This window comes from Falco biarmicus, chromosome 1 (genome assembly GCF_023638135.1).
Source record: "Falco biarmicus isolate bFalBia1 chromosome 1, bFalBia1.pri, whole genome shotgun sequence".
In the NCBI taxonomy this organism is placed as follows: Eukaryota; Metazoa; Chordata; class Aves; order Falconiformes; family Falconidae; genus Falco; species Falco biarmicus.
In genome coordinates this window covers 114,936,496-114,958,701 of record NC_079288.1, presented here as the reverse complement: position 1 = coordinate 114,958,701, position 22,206 = coordinate 114,936,496, and the positions used below count along the sequence as shown (strand labels likewise).

Here is a 22,206-nt window from a genome sequence, read left to right as displayed (position 1 = left end):
AATAAATGATAGTTTAAAAAAAATCCCACAACCCAAAACGCTCTCAGATAAAACAATTAGTATGTGCAACCGATAGTATAGCTAACAAATTTGTGACTTACGAGTAATAGAAAAAGTAAATGTTGGGGAAAACTGGGATCCTTGTGTAGTGGACACTATCCACTTACTTCCTCAAATGTGACAAAGATTTTCAATTCAGTAAGCAAATACATCTTCAGCTTTGGATTAAGTATCTCCTGAATAATTTTTAACAGATATTTGTGTTAAGAGTCTAGTGTCTTCTCAGTGTACATTTAGCATGCATTAGCATTTACAGTACATGTTTGCTTGTATTAAGCTGTGCAAAAAGTCACAGTGACCCTGATGAGATTAGGGGCCTACATAATGAATGGAAATAAAAACATTTAAAAAAATCGGTAAAGCCAACTTCATAACTGCCTTTTGAAGACAACTGTTACTCCCCTTTCAAAAATCCCTCAAAAAATTTAAGAATGGAGACACACTGTTCAGAGGAATGAACAACTGTGCTCCAGCAAAAATGAAATTGGGTTGAATAAGCCTCCATTAATATTGAATTACCTTGAAAAATGTGCCTTCTTCCCATGCAGGCATTTAACCTGATTAGGTATATGTACAATGAGCCTGAGGTAGTCAATATTTTTGAGACTATGTTTTAAACTATGTGGAAGTACTGAAGTAAAATTTCCTGCGGAAAGAGCTTGGTGATCTGGTATGGAACCTGAAATTTCTTTCCAGTGCTCTGCCACCCTCACGGTGAAGAAAATGTATATGCTGTATTCACAGAATCAGAGAACAATCGGGGTTGGGTGGCACCTCCGGAGACCTCCCAGCCCAACCCCTGCCAAAGCAGGGTCACCCAGAGCGGGCTGCACGGGATCACGTCCAGGCGGGTTCTGAGTGTCTCCAGAGAAGGAGACCCCCCGGCCCCTCTGGGCAGCCTGCCCCAGTGCTCTGCCACCCTCACGGTGAAGAAGTTCTTCCTCACGTTCAGAGGGAGCTGCCTGTGCCTCAGCGTGTGCCCGTTGCCCCTCGCCCTGTCGCTGGGCACCGCTGAAAGAGCCTGGCCCCGTCCTCCTGCCGCTGGCCCTGAAGATGTCTGCAGCCATCGATCAGAGCCCTCTCAGCCCTCCCTTCCCCAGGCTGAGCAGCCGCGGGTGTCCCAGCCTGCCCTCCCCCGGGAGGTGCCCAGGCCCCTCACCCCCTGCGCAGCCCCCGCCGGGCCCTCCCCAGCAGCTCCCTGTCTCTGGAACTGGGGAGCCCAGCGCTGGGCACAGCACTCCCGGGGCGGCCTCCCCAGGGCCGAGCCGAGGGGCAGGATCCCCTCCCTGCGCCTGCTGGCCACGCTCCTCCTCACGCCCCCCAGGGCGCCACCGGCCTCCTGGGCCACCGGGGCTGGCTGCCGGCCCAGGGGCAGCTGCTGTGCCCCGGCACTGCCCGGCCCTTCCCCGCAGAGCTGCCTCCCCGCAGGCAGCCCCCAGCCCCTGCTGGTGCGTGGGGCTGTGCCCCCCCGGGGCAGGGCCTGGCACCGGCCTCTGCTGGGCTCCATCAGGTCCCTCCTGCCCAGCTCTCCAGCCTGCCCAGCTCTCGCTGGATGGCAGCGCAGCCTCTGGGGCATCAGCCGCTCCTCCCGCCTTTGTACCAGCCACCAGCCTGCTGAGGGGACGCTCTGTGCCTTCGCCCAGGTCACCGGTGAATCAGCTGAACGGGACTGGGCCCGGCGCTGAGCCCTGGGCAGCACCGCTGGCCACAGGCCTCCAGCTGGGCTCTGCGCTGCTGGTCGCAGCCCTCTCAGCTCCGCCGTTCAGCCCGTTCTCAGTCCGCTCACACTGATGAACAAAAGCCAAAACTCTGTATTACGTAGGGAGAGACTATGGGAAGAAGTAACACCAATGTCTTACTTCCCTGCAGTATTTCCTAGGCTTACTCTAGGAAGCTTACAAAGTCTGTGCTTGGAACCACCAGTACCAGGAGGACAAGAGGTACTTTGTACAGTCAAGTTACTACTGTAACCCTGTGTGGGCAAAACCCCCTAATTTTAAGAGGTCTGCTCTAAGCCAGAAAATTGACACCCATCTGCCGGTCTCTGGTTTTTATGGAGGTTAAACCCTACTGCTTGTCTTTTTAAATTATGCATTTAAAATAACCAGGAAGTTCTAATTATTTTAAAATTTGTTTCAGTTGGTTTGTTTTTGAGTTGGGGATAGGTAACGCGATTACATCCTTTTTCCTTAAAAGGGGATCTGGAGCCCTCGAAAAATACAGAACCCAGACTATTTTGAAGATCTTCACCCATTCAAGATGACCACTGTCAGTGCTATTGGTTTAGAACTCTGGTCTATGACACCCGATATCTACTTTGATAACTTCATTATATGTTCAGAAAAAGAAGTAGCAGACCGTTGGGCAGCAGATGGCTGGGGCTTGAAGAAATTCGTAGCAAGTGCTAATGAGGTATAAACTTCACTACGTTCTCGATAGCTGAAAGCAGCGAGTAAGACGTGCAACGGTTGGAAGAGTTTTCTGTCAATTAATGCTGACAATATTAATTTGTCTTCAGTTAATAATCTTGCTGAGTAACTATGATAGGGTTTTTCTTGTAGTTTGGCATTTAGCCCTTCCTAGATCAATATGCTCTTTGATTTAAAAGGTTGTAACACCTTCCTTAAACACCTAGCAAGAAATGGGCCGCGTTACAGTTAATGGGATTTCTGCTTTTCATGGTGATGCTAGAAATTCAGTTCCTGTCAGCAAATGGAAGCTGAGTTACTTACACTCAAAGACCTCTTTTTTTCTCCCCCCCTCCCCTTGTGGCTAACTCCATTATAGATGTTCTTTAGATATTCCTCATGGGAGACAAACGGATATATAGTCATATGGTTTTTTTTGTTTAGTAATTTTATGCCTCTGGCTGCTCTAGACGTACATTATGCAGCTCTGAAAATAGTGCACGTATGTTTACGGAGTTGCATCTGTTCTTCTGTTTCTACGTCTGCATCCACATTTTGTTTGTATACTGCACTTGGCCAGCTGCCACAGGTTTTTCTAGATCCCTGGCCTGTGCTGTAGGATGAACTTGTCCTGACGTGTGGGACCCTGAGCCCCTCTAGTGGCTGCCTTTACTGACTACAGTTTCTTTCTATCAGGCCTGTGTTTTCCTTGAGTGGCAAGAGCAGTTGTGGGAAAGAAGCGATGGGTTGGTGGCAAATGTGGCCAATTCCTGACAGCTGCTGTTTGTCACAGGATGAGCAAGTAGCAACAGCAAATCGGCCCATGCAGTGAGGAAATCCACCTCTTCCCGGTGTCTTTCCCTTTTCTGAAATCTTTTGGGTTTATGTCTGGACTTGCATCTGTCCCTGCATGCACAATAGCAAAAAACATTCCCTTGAGACTCCTCCCTCCCCTGTGCCTCTCAAATGTCCTACCTTAGCTGCTGATGTACCCTTTTCAGAGGTCTTACTGGACCAGGCACTTGCCTTCCTACCTCTACCGTGTAAGTCAGAACTGGGCTGGGAGGACAGTTTACGCCCTGAATAATCGGCTCTCAGGGGAGAGACTATGGTAGTACAGACGCAGCAAGACATTGCTCTTCAGGAGGCCGGCTGATGCTCTGAGGTTCTTGATGCTTCGGGATCTTTCAGCTGACTTAGTACAGCATGGGGAGAAAATAGCACAGCTGGGAAGGGTGTAAAGTGGGAGGTTGCCAAGGCTCCAAATGCCACTTTACAAAACTGAGTAGTGGCCGGTCTGGTATGTTTGGAGTACCAGGTTTGTTCCTTCTTACCCAGCACCTGCTGTTTATTTGCAGTGTGTTAAGCTGTTCCTTTACGACTACCGAAATAGATATTGTTTTAGTCATTAAAAGCGAAGGTAAAGAAGGGTTTACTTTGGGCAAGGTAAAGCTTAAAATATATACAGTAGACTTTTTAAACCTATTAAAATGTTGAAAAGGACGTAAATGCAAAATTTTTTTTATTACTGTTTTTAATACAGCCTGGTATGTTTAGTCAACTGGTGACTGCTGCGGAAGACCACCCATGGCTCTGGGTTCTTTACATCTTGACATTGGGTCTCCCCGTTGGCCTAGGTGTGTTGTTTTGCTGGCCAGCAAAGGTTAGAGAAATTTACTGTATTTTTATTTGGCTTTATTCTTAATATTTTATTTGACAACTCTGAGCATCTGTGCAATAAGATGCACTTTTAATGTGCTGTTGATACTGTTTAGCTTACAGTGGCTGTTATGTGTAATTCTTAATTTCAGCTTAAATGTAAATTGATTCTTAATCTGTTGTAGAAAACAGATGAAGATATTGACTTAAAACCCCCTGATATATCTAAGCCAATTACAAAGGGAGAACCAAAACAAGAGAGAGAGGAGTTAGAAGATGATGAAATGGAAGAAAAAGAAAACGAAGAAATTGCTGAAGATGGTAAGATGAGCAAGCCAGCTTGCAGCCTGATTAAATATAAAAACATGAATAGGACTAGTTCACAGCTTACATTGCCAATAATTACAACCAGTTGTTTTAGAAGGTGTGAAACCAGCCTTGCTCCGGGTCTCCTTTTCCTCTTTGGCAACCTCCAGCGAGTGGTGGTCCGTGGCTAATAGCTCTTTGATAATACAAGCGGGAAGTATGGCTCTCCTTAGTGCTTTTTCACTTTCAGTCAGTTAACGTGCCTCCAACAGTCATGTTTGTAGACAGTGATGCATATTTTCTCCCTTCTAAATATTTCATGTATCGACCACATTTGAATGGTTCAGATTTGGGTACATGAAGTGTTTAAAGTCACATTGTTGTTCTTAAAACGTGTCTGGAATAGCTTTAAGCCTTAAATGTAAAGGTTTCGGCTGATGCATCTGTGTCAGGGTTTCTACCTGGAACTATTCTGTTGGTCACTGATTCTAGTAACTCTTCATAAAGCCTGAAAACGTAGTAGAATTGCAATACTGAAGTCCGCTGCTTCCTTTGTGTTGCCTTCTAGCAACGCACTGCATACCTGCCGAGGTCTGTCCTGCTGCCCCAAGGGAGAAATTAATGATTCAGTAGTTGAGCTCTGCTTTGGCATCCAAGGAGAAAATAATGTTCTGTTACTGTGCCAAAGATTACTGGTACTATTCAACTATGGCTTTGAGGTTCTCGTAGCTTTTCCCAGAGTCTATAGGAATGGATAAAAAGCAAATCACCTAACCTACAGTACAAGATCTTGACTTCCACAAGAAAATCCTTAGCCTCAGACCTCTGCAAGATTCTGCCCCTTTACTTTTCCTCGGAAGGAACAAAGAAAGTGTCAAGTGACTAGCATGGAAAGCTAGAAACCTAGCAGATGTTCATTTTTTTGTTTGTTTTTTTCTTTCTCAGTACTGACATCACTTTGTGTTACTGACTGAAACTTTGTGGGTTTCATCTGTCTCTGCACTGTGTTCCATGAGTGCTGACAGCTTCTGCCTGTATGACTTCAAAGTTTGCTCGGCATCCCCTCAGATATTCCCACGCCACTACTTAGAGAATTGAGTACATTGTTGGCACAATGCTTGCCGCATCACGCTTGGTCCATCTGCCTTACCTAGGCCTTTAATTATTGTAGTTATGCTACGTGTATTTTTTACATTAGGTACAGCACTTCAGCATTGTAACTTCCTGCATTTTATATGTCTCTTATATGTGACTACTGTTTGAATTTATATGGTTACTTTTGTTTCAGTTTTACTGAGCTGAAGCAGTAAGAATTGGAGGTGTCGGTGGTGTTGGCTTTCTGATTTTGTTTTTTTAACGCTGAAGGTGGTGCTTATGGGACGCAGGCATGACCTGACAAGGACAGAATTGAGCACTGCTTCATTACTGTTTGTAACTGAGCCACTGGCAGACCGTTAGTTGTAAATTGCCATCTTACGTCCTTTCTGTCAGGTGCGGGTATGATTTCTTGTTTGCTCTTGATAGAAAGTATTGCAAAGGGTACCCAATTTCTAGAAATTTTCACTTTAAGACCTCAGTTTGAAGTAGAGACTTGCCAAATCTCAGTAACTTCTCTTTGAATCATGCTGTGGTTGCTGAGGTTTAGCTTTTATAACGAGCACAGATACCTAAAATGCAGGCGTGGGAGTGCTTGCTTGTAAGTACTGAAGCCCAAAAACTAGAAATCAAAACAGTTGGGTGCCTGGCCTCCTTCATAAAACACGCAGAATCTATAGAGTTGGTTACCCTAGAAGGGCAACCTATGTGCTGATCAGAGAGCAGCCTAGAATTCGCGATACTTTGGGCACGCATTATTCTAGTGCAGTGACGTGGCCCCAGTAAGAAAGCAGAAACCCCCTCTGTTGCTTAGCCTATGGTTTGTCCAGGGAATTCTGGAGAGTAAAAAGACAGGGTTTTTACAGCTCCCCTCCTTCTTCTCCAGTCCCTGTCAGTTCAAAGGTCTAACTGACTTCAGGTCTCATAGAAAGCTTGCCGATTTGTGGGTAGTGGGCATATTTCAGGTGAGCTGAGGGAAGTACAGTGCTTTTCTGACTGGTTTCTGTATTGCAGTAATGCCTAAGAAGGGGGTAAGCACAGAGCTGCTTGTCCCGCAACCAAAACAGCGTGCCAAAAGAATTCCCTGCTGCAAAGGGGATTACCTTAGGATGTAGGTGTCCCCCACGGTGGATGACTGGTGACTGCAGTATTGTACTTTGCCAAGTCAGAATTTAGGCAAAGATCTGTGATGCCCGAGTTGTCCTGTTTTGGACTCCAGTCTCAAACTGTGTAATAGAATACTTGGACTTCAGCACTTCCCTAAAGGAAACCAACTTAAGGTTTTCATTTTAGTCAGTCACTTACAAGTCTGAAGAGAGCATATGCTGTTGCGAAAAGAGGCTAGTTGGAAGCTGTTAAAATTCGTTATTAGATCCGACGGTGATCGATTTCTACTAATTCATGAGAATTCTACTCTGGATCACAGAGATGTTTTTATGGGTTATTGTAAACAAGCGGTTCCTTCTGAGACCGAAATGGGCTTCTTTTCCTTACTAGTGTGCCTGGATGTAGTGCATTTTTAATGCAGTTATGTTTACAAAGTAAAATTAATTTCTTCGCAGAAGAGGAGGGTGAAGGTGGTAAAGATATTGATGATGATGAACAGCAAGAAGAAAATGAAGTTGCAGATGGAAGTCAAGAAGAAGGTGATAAGTCAAATAAATCTGGCTCAGAAGATCAGGTAAGCTCACGTTTTGTCTGCCAGTTTTGTCTTTGCCCTTCTCCAACATCGCACCTCTAAGCCTGGTTACCTACAGGAAGAGAGTTCTTCCGTTGAGCCATTAAACCAATCACGAGGCGGGAATGTGTTTTTATTTGTGTGACGCCGCAAATGCTCTGTGTAAGTCTGTGAAATATGTCTCTTTCTGTGCAATTTTGGCTAGGAGGTGATATTTATTGTAAAGTACGGCTGTAGTATAGAAGTGATCGTGCAGGTCTCTGAACATGAAGCATTTTTACAGGAGTATAATTTTTTAACAGATTATTAAATGTATTGCAAGTCTTGAAAATTCGGGTGCTGTGGTAGACGTCAATCTCTTTATCACGATACTTAACAGAAAATATGTTTCTAACTGAATAGCCCTTCAGTGAGACACAGAAAAACCTTAAGCTTCCAGGTTGGTTTTTTTTTGATTGCTAATTCCAAAATAAGGTTTTAAGCAAAATGACCATACTGGTTTTGAATTCAGCACTTGCAATTACATTTTTCTTGTGCAGATTAATCCGGTCACTAGATAATCTGTAAAATGTTTTCATTAAAATAATATTGTAGAATGGAATTTCTGTGTGCTTTTCTTGCTTGTCAGCTACTCATTATCCTTTCATTTAGAAACTCGGGTATGTCTGAAATGCTTTAGACCCACCCACGGTATTTATGTTGGTCATCTTGTGCATTGTTTCACCACTGAGATTCTTCACCAATTTCCCCTTATTCAGTACTTCCTCTTGTTCCTGTAAGATTATTTTTTTTTTTTCCTGGTACATTTCCCTAGGAAAAGAGTATCTGATAAACCCCATTAAAATGCATATGACTCTTTGTAAAAGTAATTACAAGATCTCAATGTGTGTATACCATTACACGGTATCGCACTGAGGTTATGACTTGCTTTTCTCTGGGTATTTTCAGGGCGTAGAAGTTTCTGTCATGAATTAGTGACCTACTTGAGAGACGTCATGTCACCATGTCCTCACTCAGGTTGTGCCACATTCTGTGAGCTGTTCCTTCTGAATGGGGTGCTCGCCATTAGGTGGTGCAGGAAAGTGAGGAAGCAATGCATTGTCCGAGCGGAGTTCATGTTGGAAAGGCTTTTCATGCACCTCTGCAAGCGAATCACTTTTAAACTGAGAAGAACACATCTGATTTAAGAACAGTTTGTTCTCTTTGTAGCTCTCCAAAGGCAGCAGTTAAAATCTTTTAAATACTACTTAAGAATGGGAAATTAATATTTGCCTAAGATACACTTTTGTTACTGAAATCTTGGAATGATGAACTTATCAACACCAATGTGATGTAGATAAGCAGACACTTCATTAACGGCTGGGTGCGTGAGTGAGTGAGTCCTCTCATGATCAACGCACACCAAGTTTCAAAATCATACACCATATATAGAACGTATTCATGCATATTCATTAAGTATTCATGCATAATCATAGTATTTCCCAAAAATCATTAACATACTCTCCTCCCATATCCGATTCTGCGCAGTAAAGGTTAGAAAGGTCCACAAATGGGTCTGGGGTACGATTTGCGTAGGTGGTATATGAGTCGGTGGTCGCGCTCTCCCCCTGCCGGAATTACCTTTTACTAAAGTTCATGGTTTCTTGGCAGGTCACTGCAAGTTGTTCCAGTCGACCCTCCCCAGTTCCCATTAATTCTATATTCCAACATTTCAATACACTTTCTACATACAGAAGACTAGTCAAATGCACAGAAATCTGTAAAATCCCAAATCTGTTACCTAAGTTTTAAACAATGATTCTAGCCCATTCTTCTGGCCTTGGTACAGGGCTGTACAAAGGATTTCATAGCAGCTTTTGCTGTGCAACTACAAGTTTCATTAAAATATATTTCTTATTCCAAATGATTTTATAAAATCAAATAAAGTCAATTAATTCTAACTTATTAGCAGATCTGTAACATTTCCCCCCTTTGAAAGTGTTGAAAATTATTATTTCAATACTTTCACATTATTTACATAAAATTTCTTTCAGCATATTTTGGTGGTGGACTTTATCTTGGTGGAATCAGTTGCTACTTCTCTCATGATCATGCGATTGACTGCAATTCTATTGGTAAACTGTTTCTTCAAACAAGCATATACTAGCATGAGCATCAGAAAGACAATCAGTAACAGAAACAAAGTTTTGATTATGGACTGTATCCAAGAGCTTAGATTCCATCGTAATTTGCTAAAAATTTTTCCCAGCCATTCTTCTGACATATTTTCTTGAATTGATTCTGTTTCCTTTTCAATTTTACCCAGTAACTCCAGATCATGTTCCACATCTTGGGTGACATTTGGAATATGAATGCAACAGTGGTCTAATCTATCCTTGAGATATCCACATACCCCATGCTCTTTAAATAGAAGCATATCTAATGCCATTCTGTTTTGTAAGGTCATCCTGGAAGTCGCCTGTAACTGTATAGTCAATTCCTTAAACCCTTTCTTGGTGATGTTTGCTAACTTTTCTCCTTGACCTGTTAACTGATAAAGCCGTTCTCTATTTCTATATGATGCTATAGGATTCAAAAGTGATGCAAGAGCCCAGCCAATTTTTACTCCGGTTGATGGTTTGTTCCAAGTATCATCATCTGTTTCAGACCTCTTGGTTCATTTTAATTTCAAACTTTCCAAGGGTCCTTTAAATGGTATTTTTTTCCAAATTGGACACAATGTTGACATGCCTAAAGTAATTTGTTTCACCTTACTTTCTAATGGTAAATGAGTTGTCCAGGTTCCATCACTTAATGCCCAACTATATGTCCTGGGTTTTGAATAGTAGATTTTCTGCAACTAAACAGAGTTCCTTCCCTAGGTGTAAAGGTGCTGGTTAAATTGAGAGTATTCTTAAGACCTCGGCAAAACCAACCATATTTTAAAGCAGCTGCCAAAGGAGGAATTCTTTGAATTATTAAATCTGCATTGCTGCAATCGTACACCTTTCCACATTTCCACTGTGGCACTATTTTGTGCTCCTTCTCTCTCAATGAAGTTGCTTTATCATTGACTGAGGGTAAAACTGCAAAAGCTTTTCCATCCCAAATAAAACACCAAGGAGTTCTGGCCATGTACTGGAATTGGGAAAATATGGACATGGACCATATAGAGTCCCATTGTTCTACTAATTGTGTACCTTGGCCAGTTTTGTTACACTTCCATTCCATGATACTTTTGTTCACATTGGTTTTAAGTTGTACATCATAAGAACACCATCCTAACTGGGGATTTGGACCCCCAGGAAGAAGAACTCGAGCTACGGCACTAGGTCAGGATCCTGTTATAAAATCATAATTCAGTAGTTTTTTACAATCTGATTCTTTACCTGGCGACTTCCACTGTTTTCTGATAACCTTTACTTGTTCATACCATTGAGTTACTGGCCTTTGTTCACAATAAGTGGTTTCATTTTTATGTTCCAGATTGGTCAGATTCATAGTTAAAATTCCCCATGGAATAGATTCATCTACTGCCCTCGGTATTGGTAAACAAGCAGTAATCTGCGTAACATTTTGCAAAATCGCAAATCCTTTAATCAATCCTAACATCAATTTTTCCTCAAACATTTGTTTGGCAATGTTAATCACTTGTTCTGTTTCTAATTGTCTTTTGTTCCTGTCCACCAAGTCAGTCCATGATCCTACCAACACTACTGACCAAAATAAAAGAACAATCAAAACCTGATATTAAAAAAATATACATGTTTCAAAGTCAATTTTAAAGTCTCTGAGTCACGGTTAACAATCTTCCATGGAGTAGGTGCTTTCTTCACCCCAGTATAATGTATCCAAGTACCTGATTCTGCAATCTTGATAGCTGTAACAGCGGTTAACAGCATCTGAAAAAGGTCCTCTCCAACGTTCCTGCAAAGGTTTGGAGGTCCAGGTCTTCACATAGACCTAGTCTCCTGGTAGGAAATCATGCATTCAATTCTCCAGGGATAAAGGTCTATTCCAAATTGCAGCCAAAGTTTTCCCTTGAGAAAGCAAATAGTTACACACATCCTGGTTTCCTTTTACATGTATGTTTGGATTTGGTTCTGGAGACTCATATGGTTTTTCATATAATAATTCATAATGACTAACTGAGGTTCCACTCTTTGGCTGTACCCTGATTCATAGTAATGCCAATGGAAATGCCTGAGGCCACTTTAGATTAGTTTCTTGACAAATTTTACTTATTTGTCTTTTTTAAGTCTGACTCATCCTTGCTACCTTCCCACTAGATTGTGGCCTCCAGGACGCATGTAAATCCCAAATAATACCCAATCCTTTGCTAATACTTTGAACTACTTCTGCAACAAAGTGTGGACCTCTGTCAGAAGAAATTCCAACAGGAACTCCAAATCTTGGAATTATTTATTGTAGTAACCAGTTCACTACTTCTTTTGCTTGTGTGGTGCGACAGGGAAGGGCTTCTGGCCATCCTGTAAAAGTATCAACCCCCACCAGGATGTACCGATACCCATTTTGTCTAGGTAACTCTGAATAATCTACTTGCCAATAATCTCCAGGTTCTGTACCAGATTTCAATCTACCCATTTAAACTTTTTTCTTAATCACTGGATTATTTTTCAAACATACTTCACATTTTGCAGTTATCATTTTAGCTATTCCCAACATTTTAACTGATACTTCTTGTTTCCGTAAAGTTACTAAGGCTTCCGCTCCCCAGTGACATTCCTGATGTCTTGTTTGAATTACCTCTCTCATCAAAAGAGGTGTAACCACTACCTGTCCATTAGGGGTTACCCACCATCTGGCTAGGTTTTTCTTAGCATTTAATAACTGACCTAATTTGTCATCTTCTTCTGAATATCTTGGTTTCTCCCTGGGAAGGATTACTGTTTTAGAAGGAATTACTGGTATTTGTAATGCTTGTTTCTTTGCTACCTTTCTTGCCATTTTGTCAGCCAAATTGTTTCCAACAATTATTTTTGTGTTCCCAATTTGATGTGCTTTACAGTGCATGATTGCTACTTGATCTGGTTTCTGAACTGCTTGCAATAACTGTAAAATTTCCTTTTGATGCTTAATGTTTGATCCTTGAGAGGACAACAGCCCTCTTTCTTTCCACAAAGCCCCATGGACATGCACTACCCCAAAGGCATATTTTGAATCTGTCCACATTATTTACTTTCTTGTCTTTACTTAATTCTAGGGCTCGAATCAAAGCATTAAGTTCCGCTTTCTGGGCTGATGTGGTACTTGCCAATGCTCCTGCTTCTGTGACTGTAGTATCTGTTGTTACCGCATATCCTGCATATCAGACTCCTTGCTCCATAAAGCTGCTTCCATCAGTATACAATTCCCAGTCTGGTCGCTCCAGTGGTACATCCTTCAGATCTTCACGACTGGAATAAACATACTCGATAGTAGCCAAGCAGTCATGTTCCAGTTGTCCTTCTTTCTGTATGGAACTTAAAAACACTGCAGGGTTTACCAGGTTAGTTGTCTTTAGATTCACATCATCCTGTTCAATCAGTACCACCTGGTACTTCATCATTTGGCTCGGAGACAGCCAATGTATCCCCTTCTGTTCTAAACAGTTATCACCATGTGTGGGACACAGACTGTTATTGTTCTTCCCAAGGTCAATTTCCGAGCTTCTTGTATGAGCATCACTGTTGCCACCACTGCTCGAAGGCAGTTTGGCCACCCTCTACTCACTGTGTCCAGTTGTTTGGAGAAGTATCCGACTGGTTGTTTCCAGCTTCCTATCTTCTGAGTTAACACACCCAGTGCAAGGCGTTGTCTTTCATGAACAAACAACTGAAAATCTTCGGTTACATCCAGAAGTCCCAAAGCAGGTGCAGACATTAAGGCACGTTTTAACTCTACAAAAGCCTTTTGCTGTTGTGGGCCCCATACAAAGGGGGAATTCTTTTGGGCCTCATACAACGGTTTAGCTATTAGCCCATAGTTCATAATCCAAAGGCGACACCACCCTGTCATTCCCAAAAACACTCGGAGTTCATAAATATTTTTTGGCTCAGGTATACTGCAAATGGTTTATTTGCAATCTTTTCTAATTGTCGCTGCCCTTTTGAAATTTCAAAACCCAGATATATCACAGTCTAGCAGGCTATTTGGGCTTTCTTCCTGGATACCTTGTACCCATTTAGTCCAAGAAAATTCAAGAGGTCAATAGTCACGTAAACCTTTCTTCTGGTATGTCATCCACATATTGTAAATGTCCAGGCCTTGATTTGTCCTGTTTCCAGATTTCAAGCTCCTTTGCCAGCTGATTTCCAAAAATTGTTGGGCTGTTTTTAAATCCTTGGGGTAATCTTGTCCATGTTAACTGCATTTTTCGCCCAGTTTGTGGATTTTCCCATTCAAAAGCAAACAGTTTTCTGCTTTCCCTTTCCAAAGGTATACAAAAGAAAGCATCTTTCAAATCAAGCACTGTAAACCACTGGTAAGTCTCCTTTAACACTATTAACAGCGTATAAGGATTTGCTACTACAGGATAAATATCCTTAACTGTTTGATTCACTGCTCTCAAATGTTGCACCAGCCTATATTCACCCGAAGGTTTTCTGACTGGTAAAATAGGATTATTATACTCAGATTCACATTCTTCCAAAATTTTATACTCCAAAAAATTTATCAATCAATTTCTTTAGTTCCTGTCTATCTTCTGGTTTGATTGGATATTGCTTAATTTTTACTGTCCCTGCTCCTTTAAGTCTATTTTGACAGGCTCTGCTAGTTTCAATTTTCCAGGAATATCTGCTTCCCATACTGTAGGGATCACTGCCAAATCCACCTCCAGTGGAATTTCTTGCTCCTTTACTTTTTCTTGTATCATCAGGATTTCTCTCGTTTTTGACTCAGGTATTTTCAAGAAAAATTCTCCTTCCTCAAAAACAATTTGTGCATTTAATTTGGATAACAAATCCCTTCCTAACAAGGGTATCGGACATCCTGGTACATACAAGAATTCATATATAATTATCTCATTTCCAAATTTCAAATCCAGGGGTTGCAGGAATGGCCTGTTCTCTTCTTTCCCTGTTGCTCTTATTATATTGGCTGGTTTTGTTCCAGTTTTTCCTGTACAGGTATTTAGTAACAAAAACGTTGCTCCTGCATCCACTAAAAATTTAACTTCTTTTTCTCCCAGCTTAATTATAACCAGAGGCTCAGCTGGGTTCCCCTCCAGTCCCCTTCAATCATCTAAAACCATTACTTTGGCTATCTCCTGCTGAACATTTCCATTCCATCAAATCCATAACTGAAAAAGGCACTTTCACGTACAGTGGCCCATCATTACCAACTCCCTGTTGCAGGGGAGCTATTGTTTGTGTCTGCTGTCGAGTTCTCTGGGAAACAGGGGTATGAATTACAATCTCGGACAGTCCCTCCTCCACGTCCTCTATTCCACTACTCTCCGGTTCCTCCACCTGCTCCTGTTCCCTAAATTCTCGACCCCAATTCCTTTCTCTCCTAGGAGGGGATATATCTAATTCTGGTCCTTCATCAATTTCAGAGGCAATTCTCTTCTTCAAACAGTCCTTCCCAATCTCACAGGTTGAGCAACAGGATTTTTTTTTTCATTTTCTTATTATCAGAGAGTATAGCCATTACCAAATTATCTCTAATAGTTAGCTTACATTCATCCTGCCAATCTTTTCTTTGTCTTAAGTAAAAAAAAAAATCCACATATGGCATTTCACTCCATTTCCCCTCTCTTTTACAGTCCGGCATTAACTGCAGAATAGTGTTATAATTTAGTGTCCCATTCATGGGCCACTTTTCCTGATTATCCAACGTATACAGAGGCCACCAATTATTACAATACTCAATCATCTGTTTTTTTCGCAAATCATCATGTAAATCTCCCCAATGTGCCAATAAACATCCCAAAGGAGAATTTTTTCGGGATTTTGTCATTTGCAGTAAGATTACCCATACTTTTACTTTTAAACAACTGAGTTAACTTAGATGCCATGGTATAATCACTTTACAATACACAATCACTCAAATCTGTCACTCTGATCCGTAGATCTGAACTCCACAGTCGCTTTCGTGCTCAGTCGCACGTCTCACCCTTACAGCCACACTCACACTTTTCCACAATTGTTACCTTAAACAAAGGTATATAACACAATATTACACACTTAATTTTCTCCTCAATACACAACCAAAGTAAACAATTCTGTATCACACAAAGAAAACTTCTATCTTCTTGTTAAAGGTGCTGCCTTAGAGAACGCTATTAGCATATAGGTTCTTTTATCTCCGCTATGTTCTTTTATATCCGCTACTGTCCAACCCTGCAATAGCTTTCGCTTATGTCTTACAGGCAAACGCCTAAACTTCCACTTCCACAAGGATCCTTTAGTCCAACCCTGCGCAGCTTTCGCCGCGTCTGACAGGCAGACAAATACAGTGGGACTCTAACCCACTTCCTACAGTGCGCTTACTTTAGTGGAACTCTTAACCCACTTACTACAATTACAAAAAAAGAAGTGTCTTACCAAAATCCAGGGAATGTTGCGAAAAGCCTTACAGATCGGGAATCGATGGGTATCCCCGAGAAATCCTCGGTGCCGGCTGGAACTGATCAGGTCCCCAACTCCTCCAGTCTCCTTCAGCGAGGTCCCATCTGGGTCGCCAAAAACTGTTACCGAAATCTCGGAATGAAGAACTTATCAACACCAATGTGATGTAGATAAGCAGACACTTCTTTATTAACGGCCGGGTGTGTGAGTGAGTCCTCTCATGATCAACGCACACCAAGTTCCAAAATCATACACCATATATAGAACTTATTCATGCATATTCATTAAGTATTCATGCATAATTGTAGTATTTCCCAAAAATCATTAACATACTCTCCTCCCATATCCGATTCTGCGCAGTAAAGGTTAGAAAGGTCCACAAATGGGTCTGGGGTACGATTTGAGTCGGTGGTCGCGCTCTCCCCCTGCCGGAATTACCTTTTACTAAAGTTCATGGTTTCTTGGCAGGTCACTACAAGTTGTTCCAGTCGACCCTCCCCAGTTCCCATTAATTCTATATTCCGACATTTCAATACACTTTCTACATACAGAAGACTAGTCAAATGCACAGAAATCTGTAAAATCCCAAATCTGTTACCTAAGTTTTAAACAATGATTCTAGCCCATTCTTCTGGCCTTGGTACAGGGCTGTACAAAGGATTTCATAGCAGCTTTTGCTGTGCAACTACAAGTTTCATTAAAATATATTTCTTATTCCAAATGATTTTATAAAATCAAATAAAGTCAATTAATTCTAACTTATTAGCAGATCTGTAACACTTTAAGGAAGTTGCTAAATTCATTAGTGTCACTGCTTTTAAGCCAGCGAGTAAATGGGCAAAACCAAATTTCTGGCATCAGTTTAGATGGTACTATTCTTTCTGAATACAGAAAGGAAAAGTCTTCTACCCACTCCATTGTTGAATTAGTATTGTGGAAAAAGAAATGTCCTATCGCCTCAGTGTTGCATTTAGTGATAATATGATTGGGGGTGTTAGGAGGAGGAATGAAGTACCATGACAGTTTCAATAAATTAAAATGGGTTTACAATTTTAATGCTGGATTTTTTTATTTTTTTCAGATGAAAGAAGCTGATGAAAGCACAGGTTCTGTAGATGGTCCGCTGAAATCGGTGCGCAAAAGGAGAGTACAAAAGCACTGAGTTACTTCCAGCTAGTATTTGTAGGTCTAACTAACAGTAACTTTTGGTATGCCACTTCAGCAGGCCTCACAGCATGCAAGTTCCTGCGATTTGAAGGAAAAAAGGGGACTCACTGCTATGTAACCTCTTTTAACCTTCCATAACTTCCTTGATTCTTTTTTTTTTTTTTTTTTTTTTTTTAAGGAGAAATACTATCTGTGAGGAGTACAGTGATGTTTTGAATTCAGAATAGAAGTGAAATTACAAGCTGGCCAACTGATTTTAAGGTGAAGATTCTTACAGTGTGAAGATTCCTAGAAATTAATACTAGTTGGGGATAAACTTATTCCAAGTATTTTTTAAAATTAATAATTTATCATATTTTTGCAGCTCTAGCACAAAATTAGCTGTTTACACTTTTCAGCTACAAGTGGATGATAGTAGAGATAGGTCGCAGCTATAGCAGTTCACGCTGCTATGAGAAAAGGTACTCTTTTTCTGTGCAGAGCTAAATGCAATAACTGTTTTTGTATGATGATTTACAATTTTATTGTAAATTATTTATCTTAGTTGATCTTGTTAGATTGGTGGTCACCTGTTCACTTTAGACATTGGTAACAGTAATTTATTTTTAAGAGATATTTTAAAGTAGAACATTCCTAGAGCAAGTGATAATTGACATGACTTGTTTCATTTTCGGATGCAGATACCAAATCTGCAGAAGTGATCCACAGGCAACTTTTCCAAACTTTTATAGTTCTTGTGTTCCAAGCCAGAGTGGGATAACCTTTGTTTATAGAACACTTGCTAAGTGTACATTGCCTCCTAAAAATATTTAGTAATTCTTGCTTAACGTGAAATTTATTAATATAGATAAGAATTTTTGATTGATAAAAGTTTTTTACAGATGTGAGTAACTGGGCATTCTCATAATACAGTTTGAATAAACTGCCTATTGTGAAAGAAACGTTGTTTTGTTAAAGTTCAGCTGTATGTTAAAACAAACAATAAAACTGCAGTCACCAGATACCTCTTGCTGCTTGGCAGCTGCCAATACTGTTAGTAGAACGTAAAAGGCTAGCAAAAGCACTTCTACCTTAAACCCAAGTAGAAATACATTAATTCCTAAGGAACCTAACAGATTTCCTCATGCCTGACAAGAAGTTAGTTCACCGAAATATTCTCACAACAAGTAGAGTCCGCAAAGGTTCCATGGAAGTCTCTTAACAAATGAATGCTTAATTAACCCTAACGAGGAAGCCAGCGTCTTCAAGTGCTCGTGTTGAAGTGTTCAAAAACTAATTATTTGGGGCTCCGTTTTGTGCAAACTACACGGAAAGGCCTCTGGCCTTTTGCTTGGGGTTTTGACAGCTAAATGCAGGTTCCCCCCTCTTTATTTAGGGTCTACATGCAAAAGGTTAAGAAGTGAGCACTCTGCCTGCCTGTGCCTTCTCAGCAATGGAAGTTGCGAGCAATGCCGTATCCCGCTAGTAACAGCTACTGTGAGCTGTCAGGGAACAGTCTGGCATTCCGTTTGAATGAATCTTGTCTGAGCCTGGTAAAAGTCCTTTGGAATTGTTCCGGTATTTGGGAGTGGTTTCGGGGTGGCTTTTTTTCTGTGCTGTGATATAGTTACCCCAGGGATTGGTCACCCCGGCAGGGGATGCTAGTCTTCCCTTAGGGTTTTGAACTTCGGGTTCCCAGAAAGTCTTAATTAATGCCCCATCAACATTTTTGCTTGTGCCTCGCTTCAGTAAATAAGGAGCCATTTGTTATGGGTAAGATGGTCTTGTGAGGCCACGACTCAAGGGTGCGCTTCGCAGTAATTGACTCGCTAAGGCCCGTCTCACTCTAACACAGACTTAATGACTTTGACTATCTGGAACCTGGAGATAGAAGACATCCTTCTGCATGCTGGCTTACTTGGATCTAGTGTTATGCTAGTAATTGGGGGAGAAATGTCAGAGCTTTAGGGGATCTGAGGCTGTAGATCTGGAAAGCCAGGCAAAAGGGGAACACCCTTCCACTGACACTTTTAACACTGAGGTTTCACACGCAGTTCCTGCGTGTAGTCCATTTATAGCTGAACAGGTATTTCAGGAAAAATACTTGACCTTGCTATTATGGCTGCTTGAAAGTGCTTTGAAATTAACAAACTGATGATAATCCAGTTCCAGGATGCCTTGCTATTAAAACTCGGTCATCTTTGGAACTCCAAGAGTATCGGACCTCTGCAGCCTGCACTCTCACCAGCCACATCGTAGCTTAGTAAAAGTGGTCTTCCCGAGAGGATGCCAGATCCCAGACTGAGAATTTTCTATAGTCAGGGAAGACTAAATAGTACCAAGGCCGCCTTATTTAATTACAACTGAAGCTGCTCCTCGGTTAGCTTCCACCTTCACGAAGCACTTCACAAGCTGAGGCTCTGGGGCAGGAAAACAGTGGCTCTAAGGCCTGAAGCAATGACAAGTTTGGCACTGCAGAAGAAAGTAACAGGTGGCAAGGAAAGGCTTGTTCTCGGTTCCTCACGGCAGGTTGGTCACAACGAGCGTGAGCAACACTGATGACCTGTTTCTGTAAAGCTCATTACTCAGATTTTAATTTAACTCTTAATCAAAAACTGAAAAACTTCTGGAAGATTATACATGGTGATGCTGTGCCTGATCACTCTTTGAGGAAACAGGAAAGTGAAAACTGTTTGAAGTGTACACCTTACACTCCGATACTGCATCAGCTTGGTATTTCCCCGATGAAGTTGCTTAACCTTGTTCCTCTTCCCTTACCCTCCCCCTTCCCAAAACATCTTAAGTGTTTTTCTGTACGCAAACCCTACAAATAAGGTCATGCTGTCACTACCTCACAGAAATTCTTTAACTGGTTTATAGGTTTTTGTTTAAAGGTGCTTTGCAGAGCTATTAACAGTACTAGACACTAAATATATTTTAAGTCAAAGAGGTGATGCAATTCAAATATTTTTCCCGACTTGGTTATAACCGTATTATTTTGCTAGTCACGAATCCTACCCTAAGACCTCAAAGAGCACCAACAGACTTTTGTTTCACCTGACAAACCAAATCCAGTTTTCAACAAGGTATGCTCATTTTAAAAACAAATACAAAAGTTTAGTAAGTCTCTACGCTACATTTGCAAATTGCTTAATCTTAACAATACACAATATGTCCTTAATTCCGTTTATCACCAAAATTTATCATCTTCAGGTATCCAGTAAAGCCACAAACTAAGGTAGTTGAGCTCATGTAGCCTGTGCCCATTAAAACAAAAAAAGACAGCAGCAATACAATGACATCATCTGTGAGTCAACCCTTACTTCCTTTTGCTTTTTGTGTCAGTTGTTTGGAAAACACTAGACGCTGACATCAGATTTTCTATATATTGTCCAAGAACTTGGTTTTCTGATTTCAGTTTCAAGTTTTCTTCCTTAACAGCATCTACTCGTGCTGAGAGATCTGCGAAGGTGATGGTATAAGAAAAATATTAGACGTTATCACATACAATAATGAGTACGTTCTACGTGCCTACATCAAACTATTCACACTTTAATGAGGGAAACGTTGTCTATAAGGTACTATCTTAAAAGACGCTGTGCTACTCACAAGTTTTATCTAAAGCCCATTTTTCCTGTATTATTTTGCAGCGGAGTGTTTTGACCAACTCGTTCCGTAAACTTACTGTTAGTCTGTACCTTTATTCTTTTGAATTTTTGATTTAAGCTACTGCAGGCTAAACTGTACGGAAACAAAAGTTCAGTGATGAGCAGACTCAAAGATACACGTCAGCTAATGAGCCTGGGAAAGTTCACTGTTGCCCCCCTTCTGCCTGATGTGTATTATATGTCGAGCAGACATGATGTTGCAGAAAGAGGGGGGAAAAAAATAGTTGAGACCTTGCTTATGTACCTTCAGCTGCCCAAGTGACATACTTCTAGACACTTTGGCTAAGGTAGGGCAGAGCAGTAAGGTTCTCTTGTTTTGCTCATTACTGCCTGCTTGTAAAAAACCCAGTGCTGATGCATCAAACTGCTGACCTTCAAGTGTGTGCTGCAGTTCCAACACTTGGTTAATAAGCCGTGTTTTCTCTTCTAATTCCACCTGATTTTCAGCCTCAACAGCTGCAATAAATCATATGAGTTTGAATACAACCTCTGTAACAGCTGGAAATCATATCAAGTAGAAAAAATAACAATGAAGAACAAGAACATTAAGAACTTATACCATCCATGTCGGCGTTCATCACTGTAGAATGGGCTCTCTCCACTGTTGAAGAGCGTATTCCGGAATGATGGTCTGCTTAAAGATAAACAACAACAACAAAACAAAAAGCTGAGGCAAGAGTAAACCTAACCGCCTTTGGGGTTCAGGTGCGTTTTCTAACCGCTGTTGAAAGCCAGCGCTCAAGCCTGAGGCAGAACAGCATTTCTTAACGTTCCCGGGTTATTTTTCCTAGAGCTTTAGGCAGTACGTAAACATGATTCTTCAAGTAACTACGCTTCAGCGTACAAAAATAACAGCTCTGGCTTACTCTAGATCCGCATAAAATAACCCGGCGTGTCAGCGATGCCGTTGCCGCCTTGCCAGCGCCGATCCTTCTGGAACGGGCGGTTCAGGCGGCGGCGGGGCCCTGCCCTGCCCACCCCGCGTCGCGGCCATCGCGGAGGCCGAGCCCGCGGGGCCACTGCCCCTCCCCGCGCCCCCCGGCGGCTCTGCCCCTGCCCGCAGGGCGGCCCAGCAGCGCCGAGGCACCGGGCAGCGCCGCAGCGGGCTTCAGCGCAGGGCCCGCCGGAGCGCCGCGGCCCTCCCGCGCAGCACCCCGCGCCGCCCGCCCCCAGCACCGCGGCCTAGAGCATCGCCCGCCCCTTCCCGAGCGGCCGTGGCCCGGCGCGCCGCCCCGCCTCCTCACCTGCCGCCGCCGGCTCCCCGCGGGCTGCGCCCCCCGCCCGGCCCGGCCCGGCCCGGCACGGCCCGCCCCGGCCCCGCCCCCGGCCCGGCCCCGCCCCCGCCCCGGCCTGGCCCGGCCGCCGCTCTGCGCCTGCGCCGCCTCCCCGCCGGCTGGCCCTGCGCGCGCGCACCGCTGCGCCCGCGCCAGCCAATGGGCGGGGCCTCGGCACCTCCCTGGCGGGCGGGCGGGAGGGCGGAGCCCCGCGGCCGCCCCGCCCCGTGCCGCGTGCGGGGCGCGTGTCCCGGCTGGCGGGGCGCGGGGAGCCCCGCTCCTCCGGCCTGCGGCGGCTGCGCCAGCGCGGCCGGCCCAACCGCCCCCGCACCCCCCGCACCCCCCCGCATACACACAGGC

The 22,206-nt window shown here is 42.8% G+C and overlaps 2 protein-coding genes across 2 annotated transcripts; one reads left to right on the top strand and one right to left on the bottom strand.

The window, feature by feature from the left end:
* The first annotated feature begins 1,890 nt into the window (after window positions 1–1,890).
* On the top strand, window positions 1,891–16,963 carry LOC130160530 (calmegin-like). Its single transcript, XM_056363124.1, has 5 exons — window positions 1,891–2,472; window positions 4,012–4,131; window positions 4,313–4,448; window positions 7,091–7,209; window positions 16,840–16,963. Exons 1-5 carry the CDS (start codon window positions 2,320–2,322, stop codon window positions 16,918–16,920), a joined length of 609 nt encoding a protein of 202 aa, XP_056219099.1. The 5' UTR covers window positions 1,891–2,319; the 3' UTR covers window positions 16,921–16,963.
* On the bottom strand, window positions 16,802–21,901 carry LOC130160535 (short coiled-coil protein B). The gene is made up of 5 exons (XM_056363136.1): window positions 21,817–21,901; window positions 21,132–21,203; window positions 20,945–21,028; window positions 20,228–20,366; window positions 16,802–17,003 (listed from the first exon to the last, which is right to left on the bottom strand). Exons 2-5 carry the CDS (start codon window positions 21,148–21,150, stop codon window positions 16,922–16,924), a joined length of 324 nt encoding a protein of 107 aa, XP_056219111.1. The 5' UTR covers window positions 21,151–21,203; window positions 21,817–21,901; the 3' UTR covers window positions 16,802–16,921.
* Between the last annotated feature and the right edge of the window lie 305 nt (window positions 21,902–22,206).

Coding starts and splice junctions, on each gene's coding strand:
- LOC130160530 (XM_056363124.1), top strand. CDS start 2,320: ATGACCACTGTCAGTGCTATTGGTTTAGAACTCTGGTCTATGACACCC. Junction 2,473..4,011: donor TCGTAGCAAGTGCTAATGAG/GTATAAACTTCA, acceptor TTTTTAATACAG/CCTGGTATGTTTAGTCAACT. Junction 7,210..16,839: donor AATCTGGCTCAGAAGATCAG/GTAAGCTCACGT, acceptor TATTTTTTTCAG/ATGAAAGAAGCTGATGAAAG.
- LOC130160535 (XM_056363136.1), bottom strand. Junction 20,367..20,944: donor ACTGCAGCACACACTTGAAG/GTCAGCAGTTTG, acceptor TCACCTTCGCAG/ATCTCTCAGCACGAGTAGAT. Junction 17,004..20,227: donor GACACAAAAAGCAAAAGGAA/GTAAGGGTTGAC, acceptor TTCAAATCGCAG/GAACTTGCATGCTGTGAGGC.